Below are 19,552 nucleotides of genomic sequence, written 5' to 3' on the forward strand. Positions count from 1 at the left end.
GTCCCGCATTCCGCAACCCGCACTGACAGAGCCACGTCCCGCATTCCGCAACCCGCACTGACAGAGCCACGTCCCGCCCCGCATCCCGCGCTGACAGAGCCACGTCCCGCCCGCATCCCGTGCTGACAGAGCCACGTCCCGCCCCGCATCCCGCACTGACAGAGCCACGTCCGCCCCGCATCCCGCGCTGACAGAGCCACGTCCCGCCCCGCATCCCGCACTGACAGAGCCACGTCCCGCCCCGCGGTGCGGGCGGGCCCCAGGCAGCGCCCCGCCCCGCTGCGCCGGGAAATGCCGCCGCGGGGCCACGGGCCTGTACCACTGTGCCGGAGGGGGAACTCGGAGGGGAGGAGATCGGAGGGGGTGGTCCCTCGCCTCCCGACGGCACCGCCCGGCACCGCCCGCTGCCCTGGGGACTGAAGGTCGCCGCTTGCCCCGCCCGGGCGGTGGCGGGACGCGGGCTCTGGGAAGGGCCGGGGCTGGAAGTCGCCGCCTTCCCTCCGTATCCGGGTGGTTGCTCCCGGGCGCAGCCGGACCGCCGGAGCCGGTGCCAGGCGACGATGGCGTATCCCGGGCAGCCGGCACCCGGCGGGTTCTACCAGGGCGGGGTGAGCGGGGCCGGGGCCCGCGGGGGGAGGTGGCCGCTGGCCCGCGGGGAGCGGCTGGAGCCGGGTCGGGCGGGGTCTGCCCGGCCTCCGGCCGCCGCTCCGCCGGCGGGGCCGCAGGCGCCAGCTCGGGGCTGCGCCGGCGGGAGAAGGGAGGGAGGAGGCACCTCCCCTGCAGCTGCTGCCGGGGGAGAAAGTCGATGCTGAGGGTGTCACTCCATGATTTTCACTTAGGAATCAGTTTTATTTAAGGGTTTTCACACTTAATACATATTCTTCCATGTATTTGCCGTAGACATCTGTTTTGCTCAACTTTTCTGAAGTGGAAAAAAAAAATCTGTAGTGCCTTAGAATTTCTTCAGCACGCCGTTTTCTGCTGGGGGTAGAATAAAACGAAACCTTGGTGGGATAGACCAGGCTGTATCTAGATCAGTCGATTGCTCCTGTGCAAGGTTTTACACTGATCTGCTTACATTACAATACATTAGTATGTCAGTACTGAAATTCAGAGTTGTTCTGGGGATTTTTTTCATGAGGAGTTTCGTTTTTGGTTGGTTTGATTTTTATTTTTTTAAGGCATGGTGTGTACATAAAAACGTACATTGATAACTACAGATTCTTAACTGAATTACTGATTTAAAATTAATTTTCTTTTTTGTTTCCAAAGTATGGAGGAGCTCCAGGAGGACCAGCATTCCCTGGACAAGCTCAGGATCCTTTGTATGGTTATTTTGCTGCAGTAGGAGGGCAGGTAAACTTATAAAATGTTATTTACTTATTGGGTATTTTTTTTTCTTCCTGGGGAATACTCTCTACCTTTGGAAGGACAAGTGCCTAGTATTTGCAGCCCCAATACCCCAGGGAGAAAAACTGATGTTTCTAGTTAAAAAAAACCAAATCCATAATTGTTTTACTTAGCCTATTTGCTATATATAGCTGTTTTGGTCTGTGTTATAGCTGAATACATACAGGAACTATATAATTTGAATAATGCTGTTCGTTTCTGTGTTGTATGTGTAAATACATACATACACAAACATAGGCACGTATGCCTCTACTTTCTATAAAGGTATATGCAAGGGATATATAGATGCATGAAGTTTTGTAACTGAATTGTGACTCAGCTCTGGGCTGGTGAATGCCGCCAGGTTTAGGAGAAAGAAAAGAGAAACAGTGGAAAGCGTGGGCTGTGGAGATGGCCTGGCTAAGAGCAGGAAATGGTAACAGGAAAGAGGTCATTACATTATCTTAATAGACTCACTAATGGAAAAGCAGTCATGGATTGTGCCAGCATCTGGGTTTGCTGTTAACATAGAGTGATTATTCTTCTAGAGGAAAGGCTTTCACAACTTTTTTTTTTCCTTCCCTGTCATTCTGCATTGCATTTTTAATTTCTTTCCTGCAATTTTGTGGCATATATTGGTTTTGTATGATCATGTATGTTGCTAGAAATAAGTGCTCTTTGAACTGTATTACAGAGTTTAGGAGCAATTAAGTTAGGTTTATTGAGCTGAAGTTCCGTGTTTGTTTGCCATATTATAGCTATTTATTGCACACTTGTAGGGTGTGTGCAAGTTTACAATTCTACTCTTGGATCTGCTATCCTCAGGTAGATGCAACCACAACATGAAAATTTAAATTCAGCAGTATTAGCTCATGTTCAGATTCCCACCATAACTTAGATTAGTTTTGTTCTCTATGTTATTCTTTTGAATTAATAATGCATCTTGCAGTCTATATCTTACTTCCTTCTAACTGCTTATGAAAATATTTAGGCCATGTGATTTTGTAGTAAAGGAGAACACTGGAATGACTTCTGTGTAATGAGGCCTTTCTGAGAAGGTGGAGCCCAGAGCTGAGTTCTGCTGAATGTGCTGACAATTTCTCTGCTAGCTGAGATGTGACTACATGCAGGTGCCTCCTGGATGTGTGCCAGGAATCAGCAGCAGAGCCAGTAACTGAGGCTGGACAAATGAATAAGCTCCTATTGTAAAGAGAAAGGGAGTAGCTACAAACAGGATACAGAACTGTGGAGAAGAGGTGCCAGGAGCTGGATCTCAGCAAAGCATAGACCATGCCCAGCTTTCTCTAGTGAAGCATGGATACAGGAAGTTGGGGAACCAGTGGGTTGATGGGTATCATCAAGTTAGCACTTAAGAATAGTTAAGTTAACACTCTTGAAATGCTTTCTATTTGTAGAAATCATTCCTTACTGAAATGAACTCAGTAGCTTTTTAAGTTATCCTTGGAATCTGAGGTGTCTGTTTCTGGTACCAGTGGCTGTGCAGAAGTAAAAAGCCTGTAAGGAGACAGTGAAATGTAACAGATAAATTACCAGTTGCTTTTATGGCCATCCATGCAACTCTGTAAAAAGCCATATCTGTTATCCATCTGTACTTACTGTAGAATTAGTATGTTTTGGTTATGGTTTGCTGCTGTGTTGTTTTTATGCCTATATAATATTTGATGTTTTATCTGAGCTTTCTTTGAAGTAGTTTACAGTAGGGATCTTGTCTTTGACTTGATGAATTAGTTTTCTTTGTTTATAGAAGAAAGTCAAAAGTATTGTTTCAAATCTTTATTCAATTGAGTCTGAATTTGTAGGAAGTAATAATTTATTTTTTAGCTTGTTTGCAAAGCTCGTATGCACTGTCTAGTTTAACCTGCTTATGTTCTACTAAAAAAACCAAGAAAGACAAGCATTTTTTTTTGGTAATGTTAATCTTGATTACAGTCATGCTTTTCTATCTTCTTCTATTTTAAAGCTATGCAGTTCCTATCTTTATTTCAGAAGGTATGAAGCCTTTGAAGAGATTAGTTACTTAATGTTACTGGCTATTTCAAATCTCTTTCCCCCCCCCTCCCATGCATATAAAGTATTTAATACATCTGTATAATTAGACTGATAGAGTAGATAGGAAACAAATTTGGGTTTATCTGCCAGTAACTTTACATAGAATCAAAACATTATTGCCTTTTTTCCAGACCCTGTCAAATATCATTGAACATAGAACTACTATTTGTCTTATAAACAATGGTACTTAATTTCTGAAAGTTATCAGGCTGTGCTATTCCCACCATATCATTCAATAGCATATCTCTGTTCTTGAAAAAAAGAGCTTTCAAAAATGGGTTTAAAAAATTAGGAAAATGCTGTAGCAAACAGAATCGCAGAATATGGTGAGTTGGAAGGGACCCACAAGGATCATGGAGTCCAGCTCCTGGCCCTGCTCCTCTTGACACCCCAAGAGTCAAACCAAGTGCTTAAGTGTGTTGTCCAAATACTTCTTGAACTCTGTCAGACTTGGCGCTGTGATCACTTCGCTGGGAAGCCCATTCCAGTGCTCAGCCACTCTCTGGGCGAAAAACCTTTTCCTGATAGCCAACTTAAACCTCTTCTGACTTGGCTTTTCATCTTCTAATGCTTTGCAGAAGTGTCATCATTTTTTATGTCTACAGACGTAATGTTCCATTCCTGAATGAGGTTAAATTAAACTCTGTGTGAACCAAACTTCATGTTGGGGATGTGAGGAATGAAACTTAGAATTCCACCTCCACTTCTGGCAGCTCACTGCTTTCCATGAATTGGCAGTTGTTTTTTCTATTTGGCCCTGAGCAGAATTTGTTAGAAGTGAGGCATTTTCCAAGCCATGTGGTTAGGTATCTTTTCTGAGTTTGTTATGTTTTTCTTTCAAAGTTCTTTGCTTTCTACATTTGCTTGTTCTGCTAGCAACTTAATATTAAAAAAAAAAAAAACAGGAATTTTTATATTTGTGAGTTGTGAGGATGTCTTGAGAAGGATAACTAATTGAATATCACTGGAGAGGGAGTGGGTACTGGGAATAAGCAGCCTGGGAGAGGGTATTAATAGCTGATACGTCTTCTGTTATCGAAAGGATGGACAAATAGATGCTGATGAGCTACAGAGATGTCTCACCCAGTCAGGGATTGCAGGAGCATATAAACGTAAGTTAATGTTTTGAATAAACAAGCAAATCTAAAGCACACTAATTCTTTTTCCCTAGAAAACATGTAGTTGTACCTTCTGCAGAGCTGGGGTTTTTTCTTTGCATGGCAAATGGGTTTCCTTTCCATATTTTGGACATGTAAATTCTCTGTATTCACTTCGGTGTGCCAAGGATTTGCCTTCTCAGCCTCCTTAGTTCCCCACTCTGCTGGGCTGTGGAATTGAAGTGGTTTGTTTTGTAATGGACAGACAGTTCTTAAAGATGCTTTGCTTTGGTTTGAAATGAGCTTTGATATTGACCAAAATCTGTGGTAGGACTCCTTTGCTGGGATACTTCCTGTTCAGTTTAGAGCTTCTGAAACTGGCTTGCTCAAGTGGTGTCTATTGCGGGGGGAGTATGAATGACCACTTTGAAACCCAAAACTGTTGTGGATTAAGATAAGAGCAAGTTAGTTTTAAATGTAACTTGAATTGCCTCCAAATTGTCTGCTGTCAGTTTTTCTAACAAGTAATGGCTCTTACTTGGATGAAAAATACGGTATGGCTGTATACAGGGGAACCAATTAGATAATAGTTTTTACATTATAATAGATAATCAGTATATAATTTAAATTTATAATCTGAAATTTTATGTTTGGGTAAAACTGAAGAATATGCTCTTAACATAATTTATTTTTCCTTTTTCTAATTTTAACAGCTTTCAACTTAGAGACTTGCAGACTTATGATCTCAATGCTGGATGTATCCTTTAGTATGAAATGTAAACATTTTTGCATTATCTGAGCAAAGACGAGAGAGAGCACCAAAACATTTGGGAAATGCTTTGTGATTTCCATTCAGCCTTTTAAGTCTTGTGATCATTGTGATTGAGAAGCTACAAAACTTCATTCTCAGTAATTTTAACAAATGAAGAGATAATAAATAAATGAGGCTCTCAGTGACCAATCATTTTACAGCAAGTGGTATCCCTCTAAGCCTGGAGAACTGTTTCTCCATTGAAGGTATGAACAGTCTGGTCTGGTGGCCCAGAATAAAGTATTGTGCAAATCACTTGTGCTTTTCAAATAGGACAACTTTCCAATTTCTCATCCTTCCTAATGAATTTTAAGCATTTGTAGTACGTAACCTGAATACAGTCTAAGTGCCCCTAAATCCTGTTCCATTAATGAATCAGGTTTGAGTATCTAATGGAATGGTATATGGCATTCAGCAGTAGGACCTGTGGAAGACTTAGATATACTGTGTAAGGTTGGAATCTTTGGAGGTTTGTTAGCCAAAACGTGAATTGAAAGTTTTGCTGCTTAAAAAGAAAAAAGCAGAAATTAAACTGGAAAGGATCTTAGCTCATCTTAAACCGCTTAGAATTAAGAGAGAACTAATATTATAACAATTTATTCTTTGGCATCTGTTTTTATTCCAGCTATGTATTTAATTTGTTACAATTATGTAGAAGCAGGTTAAAGAAGTGTGTCAACTAAAGTAGAATTCAAAAAGAGAAAAAGGCTTTAGCAGGTTTCACTGAGAGAAAGTGGGGAGAGCAGGTTCTCTGAGGTTTTCTGACCTTAGGTTTTGGGTATTATTACATCCATCTGTGCCTGGAGGATGCTTTAGTTAGTTTTCTACAACAGAAATTAATAATAGTAAAATTGTATTAATATTGGCCTTCAGGTAAGAGTTTCTAACTACAGAGAGTAGATGCCTTTTTTTTTTTGGTTTTTTTTGGTCACTTTTTATTGGTGGTTTTGTTTAGTTAAGAAATGTTTTTCTTAACTTTGAAATCAGAGGGATATGTCTGGCACACTGGGATTTAATGAGTTTAAAGAACTCTGGGCTGTGGTCAATGGCTGGAAGCAACACTTTGTAAGTTTTGACAGTGATGGAAGTGGCACAGTGGATCGTCAGGAACTGGAGAAAGCCTTGATGACTATGGGTAAGTTGTGAAATGTTCTTGCTTCTGACACTGACTTACACCATTTCCCAGTTATCATCCTGCAGTAACTAACACATGATATTTCCAGTGAAAATGTGTTGGATTCTATTAAGTTACCTGGCTTTTCAAAATAAGACTTTTTATTTTCACATAGGATTTAGACTGAGCCCACAGGCTGTGACCGCAATCACAAAGCGATACAGCACTCAAGGAAAGATTGCATTTGATGATTACATTGCCTGCTGTGTGAAACTCCGAGCTCTCACTGGTATGCTGGATTATAGCCTTGCTACTGTCATCCCCATATTTTTATTTAATAAAACCTGTTTGTTCACTTGTCTCAAGTTCAACTTTGGCATACTACAAAAGAGATTTCTATCAATAGTCTACAGACAATTATAGATCAGGATTTTTAAAATTCCCATTAAAAAAAGGATCTTGTACTAATGCAGGGTTTACTCCAGAGACTGGAAGAGTAATGTTACCAAAATTGAGAAACTTTGTTTATTAACAGAACATAAAGGTTTATATATGATAAACACGAAAATTTAGAATGGGAAATTAAGTCTTGGAATGAATTGCAGTATTCTTCATCATGTTCTCCTTCATGTGACTTGGGAAATTTTAGGAAAGTACTATACACTTTAAAAAAATGTTTATTTGTAATTCTTCTTACCTGGTTTCTGTTTTCTTCATGAATTTTTGCAGAATGCTTTAGAAGAAGGGATGCAACTCAGCAGGGTTTTGTGAACTTCCACTATGATGATGTAAGTACATTTTAAAGAACCTATTAAAATTCCAGGGTAAAACAAAACAAAAACTTAAGACATCAGTAATTATTTGAGTTTGTGCCTATCTTCCCTACACATGCAGTGAGAACCCAGAAGTTCTGGGGCTTGTTGAGTATTGTCTCAAAAAGCTTTCGTGTATTTTACAGAGTTCTATAAAATGTTGTGTACTTTTTTCTGAACTTCCAACCAGTGTGGTTCAAAAACATCCAAGAAGCTACATCACCTGCTAGCATAATTTTCTGTGACTTTTTTTTTTTTTCTTTCATTTTCTGTTTTAAAGCTTTGTAGGCATTTTTCCTGGAAAAGGTTGGTGGAGGTCTGGTGGATGAATCACATTCAGTCAGGCTTCTGGGTCTCGGCTTCCTAGCCACAACTGTGCAGCAAAAAGAGATTCAAGTCATCCTGGATTTGGGTGTTTTGGAGTTTGGGGGTTTTTTTTGGAGCAGGGCAGGGGAGGACCATGTGTGCTAGTTTTTGTTGTTGTTACCTTTAAGAAGATGCTTTGCTTTATTACCTATTTGCTTATTTTCACATGTACTTTAAAGCTTTACTATTCGTGGGCTGAATTTCTTTACAGAAAAGTGTAGTGACAATGAGTATTGTAGGAGAAAAAGTAAAAACTTGTTCTCTGTCATCCATCTAATAAGTGGTTATTCTCTTTTCAGTTCATACAGTGTGTTATGAGCATCTAAATCAAAAGGAAGCAAGCTGTGGATGATCATGATTTAACATTCCAGGATGTGTTTTGCTTTGCCAAGTTTTCCAATGATTGTGTATCTCAATATTGGAAATTGCATATTTTATGAAGGTATCCCTTTTCACACATTTTTTAGTCTTGCTAATGAATATGAACTACTCACGTACTGTTGTCTTTAACTTCCAATCTGTGATTATTAAAGTTGCTTTTATTTTCATAAACTTGCAGTTCACTATGTACAGCTCAGATCACGCAAATGGTAAGATTTTCAGTCGTGTACTTTTTTCCCATGATTCACTAAAATCGGTTTCTGGAATGCAACTTACCATTTTCTGACTTAAACAGTAACGTGTATGATTAAAGAGAATACATATTTTCTTGTCTTTGACAACGTAAGACAAATGTACAAACTAAAAGGGATTTTGGAATGGTTATTTTGCACTGGTCTTTTAAAATATTAGTAAGTTTTGGTTACTTACTTTGTCAGCTCTTTAGAAGATGAAGCCTGTGACACCATGCACTGAGTGTAAGACTACCTGCTAGAACTTTTTCTAAGCAGAGATGCAACAAAACATAGCAGAAAACTCTTCTAGCCTTGTGCCCTGCTACAGGGGGCTTTGTTCTTGTAAGATTCTTGCTTTGTTTGTGTCACTACATAAAATACTTTTAAACATACAAAAGCTGTGCTGTGTCAGTTTGTGCATCAACTTTCTCTTCACCGGCAGACAGACTTCAGTTGCATGTAAATAAATGTTTCTATCTCCTCCACTTTAACCCCTAGCAAGTGGTCTTCATGCCTCAATATGGCACCTAACACACAAGGGCCAAAACTCACTGGGAAAAAATTCTTGCCATGCTACTCTTTCAGATCACAGCAGTAGTTACCAATAAAAGCAGATACAGACAGGCAAGGCTTACTTGCCTGAGGCTCTTCAGGGGGAAAAAATGGGATTTTTGTTTGGTGGAGGTTTTATTGTTGCTTTTGTTGTAGGGATTTTTGTGGGAAAGATGGACATTGTATGGAAAGAGGGAACAGCACAACTGCACAGGTAGTACAACCTTTTTTCAAATAAAATAAGTTAATGAAACTTTTGTTAATTTTGGTCACTTCTGCCTATCACAGAGGAGTGATATAAGTTGTTTTGTTGCTTGTGCATACAATGCCAGAAGAATGTTAAAAGAAGTATATTTTTTAAATAAGTAGTTTAGGGAAGTTTTGGGGAGGAACCTTTGCATTAAAGAATGAAAGCAAAACTACACATATGTGCATATATATAAACACATATAATTGTACATCATTGGAGAAACAAGAGCTCCTCAGAGCAGGAATCTCACTCAAAGGTACTGTATTATACACTGCTTTGTGGAGATGTCTATTAAATCCAGCACTTTAGTTTCTGGGCTGTAAATTCAAAGCAGGCTCATCTTCCCTAAAGAAGCAAGTTGTACATACTGCTTAAATTTAGAATCCTTTGGGTATTGCTTGTAGTTTCATTACAGAAGGTAGTTCTTTTTCTACCCTCGTAATGAAATTCAAAGGCATAGACAGCATTATACATCTGCCTTCTGATAGTCCGTGTCCTGTTGCACATAAAATTGGGAAACAGATGGAATACTACTGGAAGTATTTCTAATGGAATGACCAAAATCCATAAAGGTTTGTCTGAGTGTAGCAGCCAACATCAGTTCTGTTGCAGTTCAAACCTTTGACAGCTGATGAGGTTAGTAAGAGTGTGAAAAAGGCTGTTCTTCCTGTAGGGATTTGAGTAGACTATTTTGTATATAGTGCTCATCCTTACAGGTCATTTTACCTGAAGAATAGTAAGAGATCTTTACCAAAATGTTCATTTCCCACGCATCTTTACTTCTGCTTAGTTGTATTTCTGGTCTTGTAGTGGCTTTGCTGGGATAGAATTAATTTTCTTTATAGCAGCCCAAAGGTTCAGATTTGTAACTAATCAGCATCAATAACAGAGCAGTGTTTCAGCTGTTGCTGGGCAGTGCTTGCACAGCATCCAGGTCTTCTCAGTTTCTCTCTCTGCAATCACAGTGAGTAGGCTGAGTGTTGGCAAAAGGCTGGGTAGAAATTCAGTGAGGGCAGCTGACTCAAGTGGGCCAAAGCACTCAAGACCCAAGGACCCAAAACTCAAGTCTTGCTCATTTTATTTCCCCAGGCTGAATCAGTATTTTGGCACCAGCCAGTTACTGGGCAGTGAAATGCTGCAAGAAAACAGTGTGAACCAGTAGGGTTTTCTTCAGTGATCTTGTAAACATAAACCAGAGAAAACTGGAAAAAAAATTGTTCCAAAACCAGAAGAAAATTCTGGCTTCCTCAAGGAAAAAATAGCATTTTGTTTTACATCAGTATTTCAAAAATCCAGCATGTTCACAAGGACTGATGAGATACATCATCTTTCAAGTTTAGAGAGAAACTAAGCTAATACATAGAGATGCTAAGGAGCTAGTACAGAGTTTGCTGTCATAGCTAAAAAAAAAGCCACCTGAAACCTTTGCGAATATTGCTTCCCCATTAAGAGTAGATTCAGTGGACAGATTGAATATGCAAGTTACCTGCTAGAGAAACAGTTCTTCTCAGAATTGATAGTTTCTCTTTCCCACAAGGCATACTGGGAAGGATACTCACGTGACACTAAGTGGGGTGATTGCTCTCAACCTTTGAGCCAACCACTGGGCATAGTTTCAAATAGGTAGTTTTCCTAGGTTGCCCTCAAACACGCAAATTAGGAATAGTAATTTTAGATTTGCTTTGAGAACAGTAGGGCCCTTCTCAAAGATTTGAGAAGGTCACTGAATAATTTTCAACCTTGGAATTTGAAAAATAACATCTATATTCTTCTATTAGCCTCTTCCCATGCATGCAACATCTTTATTTTGTAGAGATCTGTAAAACAGAAAGGGCTAAATACAGTGACTTAGAAGAACAAAATACACGCAACAGTCTGTCATTGAAAGTCACTTTACTGATGTTACAATATGTTAGTAACATTGAAAACCACAGGCATTTGTATTAAATACTCTTGTAGAAGTGGATACTGTGACGCTGTTATTATTAAAAGTGAGCAGGAATTTAGAACCCCAAATTACAACAATTTGATTTTACAAAAAGCAATGTTTTGTTTAGCTACATGAAAGCCAGATTCATTCAACAGCCCAATGCCTGTAATGTTTATGATAAAAATATCACACTCAAAGCTAGAAAGTTGTAAACTGCAGTGCTTCATTTTGATGTTTGTCAAAATCTTGCGCTTTTATTACATCAGGTATGATTTTTAAGGAATTTTAACTAGCAAAGACAATGATATGATGCAAATCATTGTTTTTGCCAATACTAGCCCGGCCACAGTGGTGAAACATGATTCTCCTTGCCTCTTTCAATAATGGCTAGTATGAGTGAAAAAATAGCTTTTTTTACAGCAATGCCCAAGTTAAACATCAGCACAAAATGAAGCTGGCAGAGCCAGTTGGTATATACCACCCCAAAAGCTTTGCTGAAAGAACTGGTCATACAGTAAATAGTGTTTTCTCCAGCAGATTAAAAATTCTGTAATGCTTTGCTATTCTGAAAAAAATATTTTGCATTTATGCAACAATAAAAATAAGTACTGTATTCTATATAAAACATTACCTATTGTAATATATTTTTATCCTTAAGAAAAGAAAAATTAGGTTATATATTCACAGTTTGAGTATGTTCTGGACTGTATTTCCAAGCGTAAAGTATGCAGAGTCTACACAGGCAGTGAGCAGGAGTTCTTGTACCAATAATCAAACTAAATGAGCATTTGCTGTTCTACAGAGCCTTACAATATTGCATGATTAGCTGCTCGCATGACTCCGCTTACAAGGTCAGTCAGGCCTATATACAGAATTTCTAACATGGTTGTAAAAATAGACTCTTCATGCTAAAGTTAGATATATAAGGTCTTAAGGCCTCATGTTCATATTTTTTTAAAACAAAAGCTTTATCTTTTTATTCAGAGGAATACAGAAACAGAAAAATAAAAGATTGTTGCTTTGACATTTTATGCTCTAGCAATTAAAGGTTGTGTTGACACCTTTACTTCTCCCCTAGATAACATGTTTCTTTTTAACTGCTCTGTGCTTATTTTCCCAAATTTTCCTCATCTCTTTCTGAGTTATATGGCAGTTATGGCCCATCTTAAGTAGCAGAAGTTTTTAAACAGTTTAAAGCTGGTTTAGCTGAAGTGATTTTGAAACTGGTATAGACTGGATTTTAAAGAGCTTGAACTGCCAGACCTGGCTAGGTGTGCCAAGTTTGAAGCCAGGTTCATTATCTCAAGTGTGAGCAATATCTGTGTTCTCAACTTATTTTTACTACTTGTTTTTCTTACTTGTCTGGGATAATATAGGAATGTCGACTGTTGTAGTGCTTTTCTCTAAATACTTGCAGAAAACTGTTGTGGAATGACAAGATACTGTGTGCACAAGATGCTGTTTCCAAAGCTGCAATTTACATCAGCATCCATACTTGAGACAACAGAAATGGTTTTCATAAGCTGACTTAGAAACTACTGATGTCAGAGGAGATTTTTAGTATAGATTGTAGAACCTGTTACTTCCTTTCCTGTTTCTGACAAAATCACACTTAAGAGAGTCCTGTCTGTATTGCAGCTATGTTTACACAATTGGTTTCACTGTTTCATTTTTATCTTGCCCTATTAGGATAATAGTTATGTGCACACAGGAACCTCACTCCACTGTCCAGTCATGGGATCACAACTTGCACATATTTTTGCAGTTCATTCAAATTTGTCTTCAGGAATCACAGAATATTCTGGGGAATGGACCCACAAGGATAATCCTGTCCAACTCTTAAGTGAATGACCCATGGGGAGATTGAACCTGTAACCCTGGTGTTCTTAACACCGAGCTCTGACCAACTGAGTACGTCAGAAGTGATCCAAGTCAAATCCCATATTGCTGATTTATAAGATTTGGAAGCCATGCAAAGAGTGGCTCATCAACTCATCCATTCTTGGAATTCAGTGGAGACTGAAATGCTCAAGTTCTTTAAAAATGAGGCAAATAACATCATATTGTGGTTAAAAACAGTGGTCCATACAGTCCACTCTTGTCCCATGATGCCGATACTCAATTTAGAGAAAGAAACACATGATTTTCAGACTTGGATCAAGAGAAACAGGAAACAGCTCAACTGTTAGGTTCACAGACTCTGTGATTTAAGAGGCTTAGCCTTCAAAAATGCTAGAAGGTGAGAGAGACACCTCTCAGGATGGCTGAGTCATCAAGTGGTTTTACCAGTAGTATTCTGGTTTAACCACAAGTAATTAAGCCCCAAAACAGCCGCTTGCTCAGTCCCCACCCTCAGTGGGATGGCAAGAGAAATGTAAAGGTAAAAGTGAGAAAACATATGGGTTGACATAAGAACAGTTAAATAATTAAAATTAAATAACTGTAGTAATAATAACTAAAAAAAAAAACAATTAATGTGAAGGGAATTAACAAAGAGAGAACTAAAACCCAAAAAAGACAAGTGATGCAAATGAATACAATTGCTCACCATCAACAGACCAGTGCTCAGACAGTCCCTAAGCTGCAGTTCGTCACTGCCAGCCTTCCCCCTGGATTGCAGCTGAGCATGGCATCATATGGTTTAGGATATCCCTTGGGTCTGCTGTCCGGGTTGTGTCCCCTCCCAGCTCATGCACCCCAAGCCCAACTGCTGGTGGGGCATGTGAAGAGCAGAAAAGGCCTTGGCTCACTGCAAGCACTGCTCAGCAATAACTGAAAAAATCCTTGCATTATCTACAGTGTTTTCAGCACAAATCCAAACCACAGCCTCATACCAGCCACGATGAAGAAAATTAACTCATCCTCAAGCAAAACCAGTGCAAAATCCACAAGACATGAGGCATCATCACCTGATTATAGCACAAGCAAAAGATCACAGAATCATTAAATGGTCTGGGTTGGAAGGGACAATAAAGATCATCTCGTTCTAACCCCCCTGCCATGGGCAGGACTTTCCACTAGACCAGGTTGTTCAGAACCCCATCCAACCTGGCCTTGAACACTTCCAGGGATAAGACATCCACAGCTCCTCTGGGCAACCTGTGCCAGTGTCCAACCAGCTTTAAAGAATTTCTTCCTAATACCTCATTTAACCTTCTATTTTTAACAGTATTGGACAGACCCTATCCATAGTGTGGAAAGGTGATCAACTTAGCAGCTTTCTGATGTCAGCCAACTCACAGAGGCTGTTAGTGGATGAATGTTTCATGAAAATTCTTTTCAGTAGAAGTGAAAAGGGGATGGAAGAGAACAGGAGCTCACTGAGTTTTACACTGGAGTGTGATAATTTTGCTTACAACTAGCTATGGGATTCGATGTCAGAGCAAGTCCTAAGGGCTAACTGAAGAATATATCCTTTAGGATTATGGAGTCTTATCCTTCTTTCACATTACAGTCTATCCATTAATCAATTCATTAATGAAGTTACAGAAAATTGGTCAGAATTTGTAGTATATGCATGTCTATAATAGTGTATGTAGCCATTCTTACCTCTGGTTTTCAGTTGTTGCATTAGCATTGACAAGTCCAATCAGTCCAAAGCACAAATAGGGATTTGAGTAAGAGGATTTCAGTACACTAACTATTGACACAATTTCTTTCTGATTTTAATTCAGGATATACCTCAAAGGTTCACTTGTTCAATAGCACAATCAAAATTATTTCATGAGCACATGAGTTCAGCAGGTTCAGCACCTCATAAATCAGGAACTCTTTAAATCATTTGGAAGAAGCCATCTTCAAAGTCAAGTCACACTTCAGGTGACTGGCAAGTTGTGACTTTATTCACAATTTATGCAAAGATAGGCTCTATAAAATTAACAATCTTCTTGAATCTACTTACTTAAATGTAACAAAACTATATGTAAATTATCAGTCACAACCATCTCTGGTATATTGCCTGACATTACTAAAGTCAACAAATCCAGAATTAGTAGGTAAATCTTTACTTGTTAAATTGTGGCATCGTTGTGCAGCATTATTTTTAGATACAATCTCAATTTTCCAGTCTCCATCAGTTAGTCACATTAATTTTATTATAAATTACACAAGATTCTTATCCCACATTGAAATACATAAAGGTAACTTAAGTATATCTCATCCTGCCAGTCCTATGCTCATATAAACAATTACTTCTAGTTGAGAACTGATGGCTTCCTCACTTCAACAGGCATCTACAGCATAGTTGGCAATAATTAGTTCACTTATTAAAATAAAACCAAAATAAAAGCATGAGTCTCAATGAGTCAAAATGACTGAGCTATATTAGTGACAAGTACTCTATTTTAGTCTGGATGAGGTATTATACAGCAGTTTATATTGCTATTGCCAGCGTAACTAACTACAGTGGATAAAAATATTTGCAATCTTCAAGGTTATTAATCTGGCAGCTTTCCAACATACTACATTTTAAAAGTAGGAAATGACAGCTTTGTAAGCAAACAACTTCTCTGTCCAACCTCCACTGGCTTGGGAGGCTCACACAGCCCTGCCACTTCAGGTCTCCCAAGTTACCAACTTGATGCAAAGTCCTCTGCAGAAGAATTTTGCCAGAACAGAAGTCCTGTGATATTCTCACGCTAGACCACCAAAGTGAAAGTCAACATTTATTTAACTTAAACTTAGTGCCCAGAACTAGACTTCCAGTCACTACATATCTCCAAATGTGAGTGTGATTGTTAAAGGTACACTATACACATAAGTGTATCATCACATGCTACAAATGAATTATACAACAACAAAAGAAGCTGGAAGTACATACTACATTGAAATTGCAGTCAGGAGAGCCACTTGCTTGCAAAACAAGAAGCTATGAACATAGCAGAAAGAGCCTGCATGTTATGTCCTGTTCTGTCTGCCAAATCTTGCTGCTTCTTGGTAAGGCAAAATGGAAAGGGAAGAGTAAACAGTGGTAAACATAAGACATGCACAGAAATCTAATGGGATCATTCAAAACTAACAAGCCAGTTTGTATCCAAAAAAAATACCATAAAAGGCACATGATGAACAGTCCAGTTACTAAAGACAAAATATGAATATGGGAGGGAAAACCAGCTTCCAGGCGACAGAGTAATACAGCGATGATCGGGTTATCATAATGTCCTAATGTGGGTGAACCTCTTGAGGGGCCTGCTCAAAGTCCAGTGAAATCAACAAAAGACATATTGATTTCAAGCTATGGCTCAGACCCTAATTTCATAAGCTACATGCTATCAACTATCTTTAATCCAGATATCTACACTCAAAGTAAATCTTTGCAAAAAATATTCTTCAGTGCTGATTGATATATTTACCTTTCACAAAAATGCAGAATCTTTTCCTAAAGCAGTTACAAGTGACTCTCTCTTTCCAGATGGTCAGTCTGCACCCACTTGTGCTCACTGATGTTTGTCATTTTCCAAATACTTACCAGAACCTGTTGACTGTGAGAAAATCATTTGAATGCCAAGGCCAATATTTTGTCATAATCCAACATACAGCCTGATCATAAAATATAATGCTTCTAAAAATCTTACATATTTTACAGCTGCCGACATTTTTAAACATTTCTTAATTTAATCTTACATATATCTGACTTTATTGAGAGACATAAAAGTTAAAAAAATACATTAAAAGGCTGCAAGTGTTGGGTTCACTTACTAAAGAAAATACATGAAAGAGGTAGAAGATTTAGAAACACCATAGATGTTCCCATTACAATAATATCTAATTAATCATACAGTTATTGGGTAGGGTATTCAACTGCACCACAGAGTCGGGTGTTTTTTCTGCAATGGTACTACCTGAAGCTAAGAAGTAGTCAGTTTTGGAAAACTAGAGAATAAACTGATTTAATATGGTCCAGTTTCTCACTAACTGAAAATTCCCAACCAGAAGGCATTTGCTTTACAACAACCTTTAGAAGTCTCGGGTGTTAGAAATACAACCATCAACTTACAGACAAGATTAACATGGTAAAGAGTTGTTCCCCCCACCCCATTCTTTTTAAGCTAAATTCACTTGTGCTCAGTTTAATGCCCCAAAAAAATTGTCAAGGGGGCTTCAGGGGCAGCAAGCATAGCATTCAAGTGCTTGGTAAATGCAATTCCAGTAACGAATAAAAGTTGAAAGACAGCAATGAAACTGGCCACTTGCCCAGCACTGTTATTATCTAGTGCAGTGAAATTATTATGCTTCTCATAAGCCTATGCCTTGCCATCTAAAACAGTGTCTGAAATTCTCTATCAAAAATACACAGCAACTCTCACAGACAGACTTCACATCACCACATCCTGAATTGACTAATTAGAAGTATTCCCAAATGTCCAGTAAGTTTGGGCTGCACATGACTTAAAGACTGTTGTCTGCTGAATCATTCTTGATTACACCTGTGAGAGGATACAGTGGTTATCTTACTAAACAAGGGATTTTGGCTGGTTCCTTTCATGATGATTTAAGACAAAGTGCTGCTGTACTGGTTTCTGCAGTCTGCTGTACAATTGAGATTGTCAAGACAGTATAAGATGCTGAAAAAGTTGTATAGATTTTGGTCAAACACCAGTTTCTGAGAGACACAGTTTTACAGTACTGTACTTTCTGTATTTCCAAGGATGTCTGCTCATAACATTAGAAAAATCTGAAGTGTGATGATGTTAGTCATGACTGTTTCTTTAGGCATTTGGCAAAATACACATACGTATAACAGCTATTTTTTGACATTATTGAATGTTTACATATATACAATCTGTATACTGAGATTATAAACATGTAAGGTAAAAAAAAAAAAGATATAATCTTTGTTTGCCGTTTGTGTCAAATAGTTGCCTTTCAAAGCTTGAAATCTCCGGTCACAAAAAAAAAAATCCTATATTTCTTACTCCTGCATGCTAATCTCTACTACACTATGTTGTTTTTCCCTTACATGTGGAAAGTAAAGAACACAAGGTTCATGCATACAACATACAAGTTTACATCAGCTGGGCTCTCCGTGAGGCACGTTCCCAGTTCCACTCTGGTCTGACTCAGGACTGCAGTAAACCAGAGAAAAACCTCTCTTACACAGGACTGGCGAATGGACTGCAGTTGGGATTCTAGGTCACCATGCAGAACAGCCTTGTCACATCTGGGGTAATAATTCTCTGTCAAATTATATGATTTTGGTTGTTCATCAAATCCATAAATTACAAGTCAACAAAAAAGAAAGAAAGAAAAAAAAAAAAAAAAAGCCTGTTTTTTTCCTTTCCACATGACAGGAGGTTATCACTGCGATATCACGGGCACCTCTGTTGATCTTTCAAATTGTCTGAAGAGCAGATGAATGTCCAGTGACTCAGTGATGCTGAGTTTCTATAAAATCCAAAGTAAATAGTTCTGATGTGACCCCAGGAAAACACTGCAGCTAGATGGATGTCTCCCATAGCTGGAGAGGGGGAAAAAGGAACATAAACACACATTGAACACCTAGATAAAAAAGGCTGTCGCCCAAACGATGCAAGGAGTTTGTTTGGGGAGCTGCATCTACATCACTTGGGTCACCACATCTCCTCCCAGCCTCTGGTGGGTATGTGTTCACCAAGTGAGCAGAAAGTCTTGAGCATTTCAGCACAAGCATAGTAAATGCTGCTTGCAGTCAGCATAGTAAATGCCCATGGGTGGGAGTTCAGTCTTCTTTTTGAAAGAGAAATGTCAGTGTAGCATCAAACTGTACTAGATAGCTTTTACCTTACAGTTACACTAACATATAACTTCCCATTTTCATCTGCCTAACTCTGCTCAGAGCAGCATGACTTCCTGCTGTGGGTTTGAGCTGCTGCCAAAGCAGCTCCAGGGCTGAGACACATCAGTACAGCCCAGGCTCCAAGCTGCCTTGGGAGACCCTGTGCTGCACCTCACACAATCTTCTGCCTCAAGCAGCACTGGGGGAGCAGCTTGCAGGTTCCCTCAGCAGCACTCCATTCCTTTTTTCTTGAAAAAAAAAAAAAAAAGGACAGAGAACAGTGATGAGAATCTCATCAGCATCAGTAATATGAACCAAGGGTATTGCAAGTAAAGCTCCTAAAGCAAATTTCAGGACTTTTTTGCTTATTCAAATACCTGCTATGTCTGAATTGACACAAAGGAAATAAAAGCCTTTTGGAGCAGCTGGAAGTCTCTCCATATGAGGTGTTACTATCCACCACACATTCCAGCAGCTCCTGGTCATTCCAGGGAGACTAGGGTGGGCTCAGGTCACACAGCAGTGAAGTCTCTCCAGCCCTGCAAGCACTCCGCATGCTGCATAACTGGAAATTTTTACATTTCCACAAAGCTGGGAAGCAGCTATCCCCACAGCCTGAATGAGAGTTGCTGGGAGAAGGGGTAAGAAAGGAGAGCCAAATACACCACTTGCTCCAGGGCTGCCTGTACTCTGCAGTCCAAAGGCTGTCCAGGGCACATTTTCAGCTTGAAATAAGAAAAGTAGTGAAATCTGGGCTTCAGGGCAGCTTTATGAGCAACCTGAAAAGCTGCCTG

General features: G+C 39.3%; 2 protein-coding genes across 16 annotated transcripts in view; one reads left to right on the plus strand and one right to left on the minus strand.

The window, feature by feature from the left end:
* The first annotated feature begins 372 nt into the window (after window positions 1–372).
* SRI (sorcin) lies at window positions 373–8,670 on the plus strand. 2 transcript variants are annotated; one of them, XM_068211633.1, is made up of 8 exons: window positions 442–608; window positions 1,273–1,356; window positions 4,502–4,571; window positions 5,270–5,313; window positions 6,355–6,502; window positions 6,657–6,770; window positions 7,211–7,269; window positions 7,959–8,670. In XM_068211633.1, exons 1-8 carry the CDS (start codon window positions 561–563, stop codon window positions 7,983–7,985), a joined length of 594 nt encoding a protein of 197 aa, XP_068067734.1. In that variant the 5' UTR covers window positions 442–560; the 3' UTR covers window positions 7,986–8,670. The 2 variants fall into 2 exon arrangements, with proteins under 2 accessions (XP_068067743.1, XP_068067734.1); XM_068211642.1 differs by lacking the exon at window positions 4,502–4,571 and having other exon boundaries at window positions 373–608.
* A 4,800-nt stretch (window positions 8,671–13,470) lies between these two features.
* ADAM22 (ADAM metallopeptidase domain 22) overlaps window positions 13,471–19,552 on the minus strand; it is a 129,348-nt gene continuing 123,266 nt past the window's right edge. For all 14 annotated transcript variants that reach the window (XM_068211725.1, XM_068211665.1, XM_068211703.1 and 11 more), the window contains one exon: window positions 13,471–18,461. In XM_068211725.1, coding sequence (XP_068067826.1) covers window positions 18,441–18,461 — 21 coding nt within the window. In that variant the 3' untranslated portion in view covers window positions 13,471–18,440. The remainder of the gene's footprint in view (window positions 18,462–19,552) is intronic.

Source organism: Anomalospiza imberbis, chromosome 1 (genome assembly GCF_031753505.1).
Source record: "Anomalospiza imberbis isolate Cuckoo-Finch-1a 21T00152 chromosome 1, ASM3175350v1, whole genome shotgun sequence".
Taxonomy (NCBI): domain Eukaryota; kingdom Metazoa; phylum Chordata; class Aves; order Passeriformes; family Viduidae; genus Anomalospiza; species Anomalospiza imberbis.